General features: G+C 47.8%; 1 protein-coding gene across 1 annotated transcript in view; it reads left to right on the top strand.

Annotated features, from left to right (window-relative positions):
- Positions 1 to 1,600: 1,600 nt before the first annotated feature.
- Positions 1,601 to 11,277, top strand: part of SCUBE1 (signal peptide, CUB domain and EGF like domain containing 1) — a 210,512-nt gene continuing 200,835 nt past the window's right edge. Inside the window, exons 1-2 of the mRNA XM_049822270.1 lie at positions 1,601 to 1,688; positions 4,532 to 4,654. Coding sequence (XP_049678227.1) covers positions 1,601 to 1,688; positions 4,532 to 4,654 — 211 coding nt within the window. The remainder of the gene's footprint in view (positions 1,689 to 4,531; positions 4,655 to 11,277) is intronic.

The following is an 11,277-nucleotide window of genomic DNA, read 5'->3' as shown; positions in this document are numbered from 1 at the left end:
CCTACATGGAAGAAACGCTCAGTGTATCCATGGGAAGACTCGAGCATGGCATTCGCAACTGCACCTCAGCGTAGTCGCACAAAAATAAGGGACCGGAATTAAAATAATAATACTCCTGCCCTACCCCTAAAGGATTAAGGACAGGAATGCCCAAAGCAGAGGTGTAAACATTCAGAAAGCAAACAGCTTTTGCGCCGTGCACTAGTTATTTAGTTTTATGAAGGGAAAAGATAGTGGTGTGTACTTTTGCTAACCAAGCAGCTGGGCTGAACAACTTTTCTCACGTTTTCTTCCCGTCTCTTCAGGCTTAAAGATACTTAATGGTGCTATTCTCTGGGCAAGCGTATCGTACTGAAACATGCATACGTTTGGGAGGAACTTGACAAAAAGAGGCATCTAAGGTTATGACAGGGTGTATCTATTATCCAGGTGACAAGTGGATGTCCCACACAACGGGCAGCCTTCCTGGGGAATTACAAGTTAAAACAACCTAAAGTAGCAAAGCGTTTTAGTAGGGGGGGTCTGCGAAAGAAAGCCAGGTGTAAAGCAAATAGGGGTGCAAAGTCGTAACAGGGGATGTCTGCAAGCTGAGTCACTCTGGAAGTCTTCAGGGGGCAAATTTCTCAAGTGTGGGCTTAAAATGGAAGGATTTTCTCCTTCAGGGGGGTGGCGACAACGTCATATTCGTGAACGCGTGTCTGTATCGGGCCCAGTTGCAGTTGCCCTGATAATTTTGGGGAGATCGTCTGGCCCAGGCCGGGCCGGGGCCACACGGGTCACCTTGCGGAGCCCCGGTTGCTGGAGAAACCCAGCGGCTGGTAATGACCCGGGCCGAGCGGGAACGGCAGCGCCAGGAGTTTGCGAGGCTAAGAGGGCAGGCGGGGGGGCGGCCAAAAAAAAATTTTTTCTTTTTGTCCGAGCCCGGGAAGGGGAAGGGGAAGGGGGGGGTGGGGGGTGGAAATCCCTCTCCGCGGTTGTCAGGGAGACGGGCGGCCGGGTTCGCCGGACTGTCCGCCCTCAAAGGCTGCGGCCCGGGAGGAGCCATTTCCTCGCGGCTCCCTGCGAGGGGCGCGGGGCTGCGGCCGCCCCCGGCCGCAGGGGGGCGCCCTCTCGGGCTGGGGCGGGGCGGGGCGCTAACGGTCCGCCCGCGCGCCCCGGCGGCTGAGGGGGAACAAAGCTCGGGTCTCGCGCGGCTGCGGACGCCCGAGGACGAAGCCCGGTAACGGCCGCAACGGCTCCCTGCGGGCTTCCTACCTGTCGGGAGGCGGGAGCGGTGGCTGGGCAGGGGCGCGGGCATCAGGCCGCCGAGCGCCCCGCGCCCGACTAGCAGACACCTCTCGGGGCGGGGAAGCGCTCCACCGCCTCGCCGATTCCTCCCACCACCACCCACCGGCGGGGCTCAGGGGCAGTCCCGCGGGCGGCGGGGGGCGGCCCGGCCCGCCCCGGCCCGCCCCGGCGGCCGGCACCGCCCCCGCCGCGGGAGCCCCGGCGAATCAGCGGGGCGCTGTCAGGGCGTCAGCGCCGGCGGCTCCGCGCGGCCGGCCCCGAGCGCGTCCCTTATCGCAGACAGGCAGCGGGGGCCGGGGATCGCATCATTATCATGGGCACTGTTTGCTTTTCGCGGCGCTGCTGTTTGCTTTTCGCTCTCGCCTGGGCCGGCAGGTTGGCGGGAGGCAGCGGGGGCGCAGGTAAGAGGCGGGGGGGGGGGGGAGGGCTGCGCCGCCGTGCTGCCTTCCCCAGGCTCGGGCGGCGCGGAGCCGTGGCCCCGGGGCGACCGTGTTTGTCCGCTCTCCTCTCCCCGGTGTAAGGTGTTGAGGGGGAGGTCATTTCTCGCTGCTAGTAGCGCCGGGGGTGTTGGAAGTTGTGGTGGGGAGGCGTTTTCTCGCGTGTTTGACACTGCCGGAGCCAAGGGACGTCTGGAGGGAGAGACGGGGAAGAAAAAGTTACTTTCCTTGAGCGCCTACGAGGTAAATCTGTGCCGAACCCTAGAGACTCCGTAAGGGAAGCGGTGGCTGTTACATCTTCACAGGTTTTCCCTGGCTGCGCATTAACCCAAAGACCTGGGGGGTTTTAACAGCCGCGCTCGTATCTGTTTAATAGCAGTAATGATATTAAGTCTTTGCTCCGGTGTTTAAAAACAACAACAACAAAAAAACCCCAAACAACAACCCCCAAACCCCATCTGCCTAGGAATGTTGTAAGCCCAAAGTAATTTCTTAAAGATGTGTATGCAGTCTCTGAAGTTGTGCTAGAAGCAATCCTTTAAGGTGAAGGGGGGGGGGGGGAACGGGGGACGGGCGGAAAAATCCCTTTTCCTCAGATACAAGAGTTTAAAGGCAACAAAATGAACAAAGTCAGCGTAGAAGTTCTTAAAGTCCAAGAAATGCAATGTGAGATGTGGAGCAGAGAAGGGGCTCATATTTGGTTTTGCCGTTTCATTTGACTCATTGGCATTCATGCCTGACTCCCAGGCATCCTCTGGTTGCTGTGAAATGTCCCCCTTGGCTCAATGCAGTTTGAATTTTTGACGGCATTATAAAGAGTCCAGCTGTCACTTTTGCTGATCTTGATGGGAGATGGGTGCCGGTTTAGTGAGTCAAAAGTATGAACCAAGGCTTTTTTTAAAAAAAAACAAAACAAAACCCCCAACTAACAAAAAACTTCTTTTCTTTTTGTGCTTGACTGGATCTGTGTCTGATCTGGGCAACACCCTCGGATCCCCGAAGCTAATTCACGTAAATCATAGCTAGATCTGAACCGTCTCAGCGGTTAAAATAAACGAATGGACAAGAAAGAAGCAAACAGATTGCTGCAGTCCTGCGTGTCTCCAGAAAATACAACGCTCTGCGTTCTGTTCCCCTCTTTCTTTAAAAAAACCCCAACAATACAGCGTCCAGGCAATTCTCTTGCTAGGATCCCTGAGGTGCCCCGCGGGGCCGTCCTGGTCTGCACCTCTCAGAGAAGTTCTCTGCTGTGCGCCATGCCACAAGGTCTGATGATTCTCTCCTCTCTAAATAGCCCCCTCCTGTCCCCGGTGACTTTGAAGGATCTGTGCGTTATCACTGGAGAGGGCTGAGCGAGCACTTCTGAAACAATTAGCGTTAGGATTTCAAGCTCACAATAGAACTGTTTTCACTTTAGTGCACCTTTTTTGAGGCTCTGTTAATCTAATTGGCACGAAACCAACGGCCCGTGTCTCCCGCTGGGTGCCCCCGTCCCTTCGCGGCACCCTCTCCTCTCGACACTCCCAAAGACGGAGGGAGGCTGGGCTCTGTGCAGCTCTGCTGGTTGTCAGCCGGCTGCTCGCCCGCCCCTCCTGGGCAGAGCGCTCCCCTGCCTGCCCCTCTCCTCCCGGGAGCCCCAGATGTGGCTCTGGCGTGGAATGGTGAGGGGATCCCTGCGAGTTGCGTTAGTGACACGGCGGCCGCGGCTGACAGCGGCGGGCGGCCCGGCCGGTCTCCCCGGGGCGGCGGCATCGCCCCCCCCCGCGGCGGCCCCGCCGCAGCCCCTGGCGTAGGGCGCTGCGGGTGCCGGGGTGGCCGGGGACCGTCTGTGGGGAGCGCGGGGCAGGTTAGGTTAGGCAGGGCTTGAAACGTCCCCGTGTTAACAGCACACCCCATCCCCTGAATAGGTCGGAGCTTTTTTTTTTTTTTTTTTTTTTTTTTTTTTTTTTTTTTTTCTTTCTTTTTCTTTTCCCTATGTTCACTTCATTAACATTCCCACGACTACCAAATCTCGACTCTCTCTCATCCTCCTCCCTCCCCCATCCTCTTTAAATCCGGGGGAGAAAACGAATGCCCGTCACTGAAGTGTTTGTAAAGGCTTCCTACCCTGAAAACAAGAAAAGCGGTCTGGGTCCCCCCTTTCAGAGTCCTGCTCACCAGTAAGGCACCCGCCCAGGCAGGGGCCGGGAAGACTGCTGGGACCTTTTCCTTCTAAATGAGTTTGAGTCCATGTAGATGGTGTTATTGCAGGTTGCTTTTCTCCACGCTAACTTACCGAGTTTCATACGGTCTTCCATTTATTTGGGTTTTTTTTCCTCTTAATAAAAAGGATTAATGTGGCTTTGCTGTTCAAATATTTCTTTTTCTCATTCCCCTACCAGCCTAGTTTATTTAAACTAGGGTCTATCTTTCTAGATTCAGAAGATCTCTTTGCTGGAATATGTAGATGGGCTTTTTTCCCTCCTCTTATAGGTCATTTAAACGCTCTGTTTTACTAAGATGTGGGTCTCCAGTACCAGACCTATACGGCAGATGCTAATTTCTAGTATGTCTTAATGATTTCCTAATGCAGAAACGTGGGACCGACTCCGTCTAGCTTGGTGGAGCGGTGCTTATGAGTGACTTAAGGAGAATAATACGTTGGTTTGTTCAGTTATTTAACCTTAAGATGTTCCCATTTCCAGGATGACATTCGGAAGGCAGGCAAGCAAACAGCTTCTTCAAGGGGAATATCTGTCCTTGATGGTTTTCTGTCTCTCAGGTCTCCCTTCTCATCTGTCCCCTTGGGGTTTGTTCTGTGCTTCCAGATGTTGACGAGTGCGCAGAAGCTACGGATGACTGTCACATCGATGCAATTTGCCAAAACACACCAAAATCCTACAAATGCATCTGCAAGCCAGGCTACAAAGGCGAAGGGAAACAATGTGAAGGTAAGGACAGCTCGACTCCTCTCCTCTCTCTCCTCCCCTCCCTTCTCTTATTTGTTTGCTTTGTAAAAGCTTTTGTAAATAGCTGAATTCCTGAAACGATTAATGCAGATTTACAGCTGCTTAACTTCAAGTCTCGGTGTTTATTGGCAAGCATCCCCCTGCTGCTTTTGCTAATTGTCTGGCGTCACAATCGTCGTGTCCGCCGGCCGCCTTTTTCTTAAAAAAAAAAAAAACACCTAAAAAAAACACTAAAAGGGGGTGGGAGTCTGTTTCCTCCCGGGGCGGCTCCCGGGTTCGCACCGGCTCGTCCCGGGCGGTGCTGGGCCCGCTGCCGCCGGGGCTCGAAGCGCCGCGCCGAGCACGTGGGCCCGCCCCGCCGGGGCGCGGCCGCCGGGCCGGGGGCCCTGGGGACCGGGGGCCCTGGGGACCGGGGGCCCTGGGGACCGGGGGCCCTGGGGACCGGGGGCCCTGGGGACCGGGGGCCCTGGCTCGCTCCGCGGCGGAGAGCCGGCGGGGGGGGCTGGCCGCCCAGAGTAGCCGCGGCCGCCGCGCCTCCGGGTGGCCCCGTCCCTCCCGGCGGCAGGCGGCCGGGGAGGCCTCACGCCCATCTCCCGCGGCCGGGCCGGCCGGCGGGGCTGCGGGGAGCCGGGGCCCCCTCCCTCCCCCGCGGGGGCCGCGCCCGCCGGCCCGCGGCCTTCCCATCCTGGCCCGGCGCGGCGTTGCCGCGGGCTGTCCCCGTCGCTCTCCTCGGGTTCCTCTGAGGCACGGCGGTGCTCGCACCTTCCGCCTGGCTAACGTGCGATTTACCGACACCCTTCTCCCCCAGCGAGAGCCTCCTCCCCCCCGGCCGGTTACAGGAGGTGTTTTTCTCTGTCAACGCGAACGGGACGCTGGAGCTTGCTCCTCTGTGGCACTGTGCCTGTGTCATGATCGTGTATTTTTTGAGTTGGTGGAAGGCTATTTTGGAAGGAACTATTTCAGATTATTGTACTTGCGCAGAGTTTAAAAAGTTGTTTTACCTTTGTATGCCCCTGCATCAGTCCACACAATTGGGAAAGACCTAGCGTGTTTTGTTAGGCACTGTGTACGCTCATATTTCAGGTTTTATGAACTCCATCTTGTCTGTTGAACCTCAGCAGAGAGATTGTTCTCTGGTAAAAAGAAGGAATATTGTAGTCACAGCAGAGTGCCTTACAAATAAAAGATGCAAGATTATTTGTTTTTTCTACGTGCAGGTGCTTAGCAGCTATAAAAATTCTCCTTCCAATTCTCTCTTTCTACGGCAGACTGAAACTTTCAAAATGTATATGGCAAGTCCATTAAAAAGATTAAAGACCTAGAAATGACTTTGCTGAAGTCTATAAAAATTTGAAACTACATATTATTCTCTGTGGATTTCCAGTGTGTTTGTTCAAGTGCCCTCATAAAGCATTTTTGTGGTTGTCATATTTTTCTGTCTTGGGCTTAAATTGACAAATTCCTACTGTCCATGTCTTGGTGCTCTAGTGTCTCTGAGCTGCTGTTCATTTGGAAGCCAGATTTTCTTTCTTGCAAACAGAATCATCATTCAGCACCACTTCTTCCTCTATTCATCCCTTCCAGGGAAAGAGCTCTGTGCAGAGAAAATGTACTCAAGGCCACAGCTGTGGAAGTTACAGGATTCTTAGAATTGGTAGTTCTTGTTGTATTAGTTTTCTACATCAAAAGTTTCCTTAAGCTTTAACTACTCCTATTTTAGCGGTTGAGCTCTGTTTAATGGTAGACCTGACTGATACTCATGCTTATTTAATACACGTGTTTCTCTTTGCCTGACTTACCTTGGCTCAGTAAAAAAGAGAGCCCCGTAAGTAGTAAAACATCAGATTTCTCTGTAGAATGATGTACGGAATCATGGAATTTCTGTGGCTGATGTCAAACTCTTATATCTGGTGGCATTTAGTGTTCAACAAGCTTGACAAGGTGGAACAGACTGCAACACGTTCTGCATGGATGTTAATTGTTCAGCGTTAGTCAGGTAAATGAATGTAAGCTGTCTAAACCAGGCATTACTATTAACGATATATAACTTTTTTTTACAGTGTTACAGTAAGAGTTCTAAAGATTTTGCATCAGTCGGCTCTATATCTTAAGTTTGTAATTAATACCAAACTTTGGGATAAGCAGAAGGCTTGAAATATTTTTGGATGCTTCCTTTCTAGACCTTATTTTAGATTACTTACATAGTACCTCTTAATTTGAGCCCAAAGTACTTTGAAACTTTGCTATTGGAGTTATGTACCTTCAGTGACAGGCAGATGTTATGTCCTTTTCATAAGTGAGTAAACTCAAAACTATATATATAGAGGTGAAGGAAGGGTCATACAAGTCAGTGGCAGACCTAAGATCTGCCTCGGGTCTGCTGTTCACATAGAGTGGGTTTATTTTGCATCCTGAGGTCAAGTATTCAAAACCTACAGAAATAAACAGACTAGCAGCATTGATTGGTATTTAATATACTGTCACAAGAAAATGCCTGTAATAAGCCTTTAAAAATTATCTTTAAGATAAAAGTGACTGTGGTTGTAACAACAAAGATGAAATACACCAAACAGTTTTTGTTGTGCCAAACCCAAAGCTGGGTCATTAAACAATTCGGGGTCTTTATAACTGAGGTTTTCTAAATAAGCTTTTTGATCACTGAAACTAGTTACCTATGAGAAAAGGATGTCTTTTGTCCAGATAATGCGCCTCTGTAACTAATTTTATAGCAAACTCCCTGTATTGCTTCATGTCTAAGGAACATTCACTACAGCATAACTAACTCCCTTATAGTGCAGGCTCTCATATACAGCCAGTTTTTACTAAACAAGAGGAATTGCATTAGTGCAGTGATCTTAAAGAAATGATACTGTATGATCAAATTTTTCTAATAAATTTTAGTGAGCTGCCAGTTAAGGTTATACTGAGGCATTACAATTAATTTAGGAAGGTGTGCATGTTAATTTACTTTAAACATCAGTCTTAAATACTGCTTTTATTCACTTGAAATCCATTTTTAGGGAAAGGGGTAGAGAGTATGAGAATTAACATGTTTTTGATGTTTCTTGAGTTTTATAAAAGCAATAGAGCGCATATTTGTACAAATATGTCCAGTATGTGAAAACGTATTTTGTGTACTCTTGTGTATTTGTTTATATTTTTTCATTCAAAGAAAATGACTAGTTTAAAAAAACAGGATCTTTAGGTTAATGCAGGAAATGTGGACCCCAGCCACTTGTGCAGGACGTTGTGCATATTTTGCTGTTCTGACCTAAAGGGCAGGGAGAAGTGCATAAGACGGAAGCATTCCTTTAAGGATATGTGGAGAGCTCTAGCAGCAATTACACTGAAATGAAACTTTCTTTGCCGTCTGTTAAATTGCTTTAGCAGGGAATTTCTTTCTGAACTTTGCTTGTCTCCCAAAATGTCTTTTGGACTGGGTTTTTCCTGAGTTTCTGAGGATTGGGGATGACTTCTCAGTTCATGGGTCTACCCCACCTTTTTTCTTTTTTTTTTTCTTTCTTTTTTCTGGGTAGCCTTCTTGCCTGAACCAGCTGACCTATTTCCGCAGAGCACAGTTGTTTCTTTAGACAGAAGAGTTGCTCGTTCTTCCTGTGTCTTGTCTCCTGCTTCCCTCTGTAGATTTTGGTTTACCTTTTTTTTCAACCAGCTATCTGCTATGCTTTGTCAAGCCATATGGTCAGCATTGCTGTGATGATATTTCCCCATATCACATAGTAATACCAATATCCTTTGACTGCAAATTCTCTAGCTGGCATTTTCACAGGACAGAATAATGTGTCCAACCCAAGTAATCTTTAAAAAAATATTTGCTTTCATTTTTCCATTTCTATTCAACATACAAAATCTAATAATTGATAACTGATTCAGTTGCCCAGGCAGACCTACTTCTGATTTTAGTCAGCGTCTCAAATGCAGTGGCCTGCATTCAGCTGCAAGCGCGCTGCTTTATGCTCCCTAGGTCTTTCTCCTTACCTTCTCTACATTGACCTTTGGTCTCTCCAGAGGTTGGTATCTCAATAAAATTGTTAGCTGGAAAATTGTGTCAAAGCAATGGAAATTCCAGAGCGTTCAAAAGGATTCCAAATCCTGAGGTTCCCTAGGCCTTGACAGGGCCTCCTTTGTCCCCAGTGGGAATGTTGTGTGTTTGCTGTTGTAGGGTACTCTGTCACTGAACAGTTTATGAAGGGGTTTAGTTCTTAAAACTAGTTAAGTTTTTCTGCCCATGCTACTTCTCAGGCTGTTCCAAACCCTCACACCATTAATAGTTAAAATACTCTGTACAATATCTGGTTGATGTTCATCTGTGCCCATTGTATATCCAGTTAGTAGTGTGTTAACTTTATTCTGTATTTTAAACATTTTTTGGGCTCAGCCTACTGTTTATCCCCAGTGCGACTGTGATTTTGGTGAGTTGCTCTAGCTCTAGTTTCTTTTTCTCTTGGATGATACCTTACATGTAGGAGGACTCTTTCTCTACAGTGTGTAGAGGACGTGATTGGGTGGATATGATTTTTCCTTAAGACATGTTCACTGGGACCTGTTGATTTGGGGTTGCAAAGCTCTGCTCTGAGCTTTCCCATATTGAATAAGGTTTCTCTCTTGGTGTTTTTTTTTTTTCTACTGTCTTTCATAGTATTTGCATGACTGTTCTTAGTTCTTTTAATAATTGGTCTCATACAGTTGTCACGTTTCTTGAACTCTTTGTGCCGAAGAGAAACGCTCACAACCTTCAGCTGTACTTCCCTCGCCCCTGCTATGAAGCTTCATAATGTTGTTGATGGACTTCTTGCTGAGGGCAGCATACATGTACCATGGCAAAGTATCTTGGCAGAGTCTGCCTCGAGAGGGTGATTTTTCAGGTTTCTGCTCATGTTGGAAATTTGTGCTATCAACAGCAGTTCTGCGTGACTGCTAGTTGAGTAGGCCTGTGCAGTTCTGGTGATGTATGTCATGTGTTGATGTACTTGCAGTCCTTTTCCTAATGTAAGTAATCATTCCAGGGCAACAGGCAGGTAGTCATGGTAATCTGCAAAGGGGGCTGTAATTCTTGATTACCCCAGGGATAGCACCTTACTGGGTTTAAGCATGATACAATCTCAAAATAAGATAAACCATTCCTGCCTCGATCACAGGTATATTCAGCCCCACAGCAGGTTGTATTGTGTGTATGTCCATTTGAAAACACAGACTAATTGTCCTTTCTGAACCCCATTGCTCATCTAAGGGCTGCTTAGCTGAAGGAATCTTCTGGAAAATGGACAGCCAAACAATCTAGCAAGGCATCTCCTAATCTGGGGCTGATATGCTGCTCATCGCAACTTCTGCCAAAGTTCCTAACATTTGTGTGTGTACAGTGGATGGAAATACTCAGTACAGTATATGGAAAGATACTTGCATTGATATACCTAGATTTTGTTATTTCCATTGATATTCTGTGATGTCTGGCTTTATCTCTGAGAATTTGTTGCTGCAGACAGAAAAGCACAGAGTACCACACAGATCATCTCTAAACTGTTAACTAAAACCCCTTTTCTGAACTAGGAATTCTAATTTTGTGGAAACAACACAATAGTGAATTTCTTACTTTGGCAAATGTTTGAGACTCTGCAGTTCTGTCTTCATGCTGCAGGTGCAGTAATATCCCTAAGCCAAAATTTAAACTAGTCACAGTGTTTGCAGCAGTACACTGAAGTTTAAAATGAGAGCTCATTGTATTTACAATGAATCAGAAACGGTATAGATAAGCCACTCATTATCATCTTCAGTAATTTTGGCGGTGTGAGGACAAGTTTTTTCTTATACCTGTTTGTTAGATCTGTTTTTAAAGGATTTTAAACAAATCTTAGCAATTGGAAAAAACATACAGAAAATTTATGTTCTCATGACTCTCATTTGAATAATAATGATTGTTTCTCCAGGCTTGACTTAATATTCTTCTTATAGTTTTAATCTTGTTCACTTGTTTTATCTTTTGTTTTCTTAAGAAGCTGGTCTCACTCATTGGATTTTAATTTTACTGTAGTCTTTCAAATATCTGCTGTGTTCTTCTCATGCTCTTCAAAAATGAATCCAAATATTGTGACAGGGCTGCTCTGAATCAGTCAACCTGGAAACAGCACGGGACATTTCAGAGTTCTCATTTCCCAGCTCCTAGTCCAGTATCTCACACTGAAGCCTTCTCTTGTCTGCAGGGATAAGTAAGTATGGGGCTTCTGGATGTCTTTTAAATGGAACAATGATCTCATTTCTTTTAAGAGCTCCATGGCATCTCGTCAATCCACTCTCAGCAATTCTTTCTGAAGTGGACCATCTTTATCAATGATGTTGTGTGAGAGTAAATGAACACTGTTGGGTGTCCTTTGGTTTCTGAAACTTGGGCATCTTGGTGCTTGCACAACTCTAGTGGGCTCAGGCCTGTGCTGTCTGTCTCTGCTGAATAACAGTGATGCCACTGAACAAGGCAGCTTAAGTGACTTCTTCCTGATTGATGATTCTTCTAATTGCAATAGAAGGTGAATTCATTCCCTCAAGGAAGGGTCATCCTCTGGGATCTTGCAAATACTGACTCATTTCAGGCTGAA

The sequence above is a fragment of the Accipiter gentilis genome, chromosome 18 (genome assembly GCF_929443795.1).
Source record: "Accipiter gentilis chromosome 18, bAccGen1.1, whole genome shotgun sequence".
In the NCBI taxonomy this organism is placed as follows: Eukaryota; Metazoa; Chordata; class Aves; order Accipitriformes; family Accipitridae; genus Astur; species Astur gentilis.
Note: the sequence above shows the minus strand (reverse complement) of the source record. Positions and strands in the feature narration are given on the sequence as shown.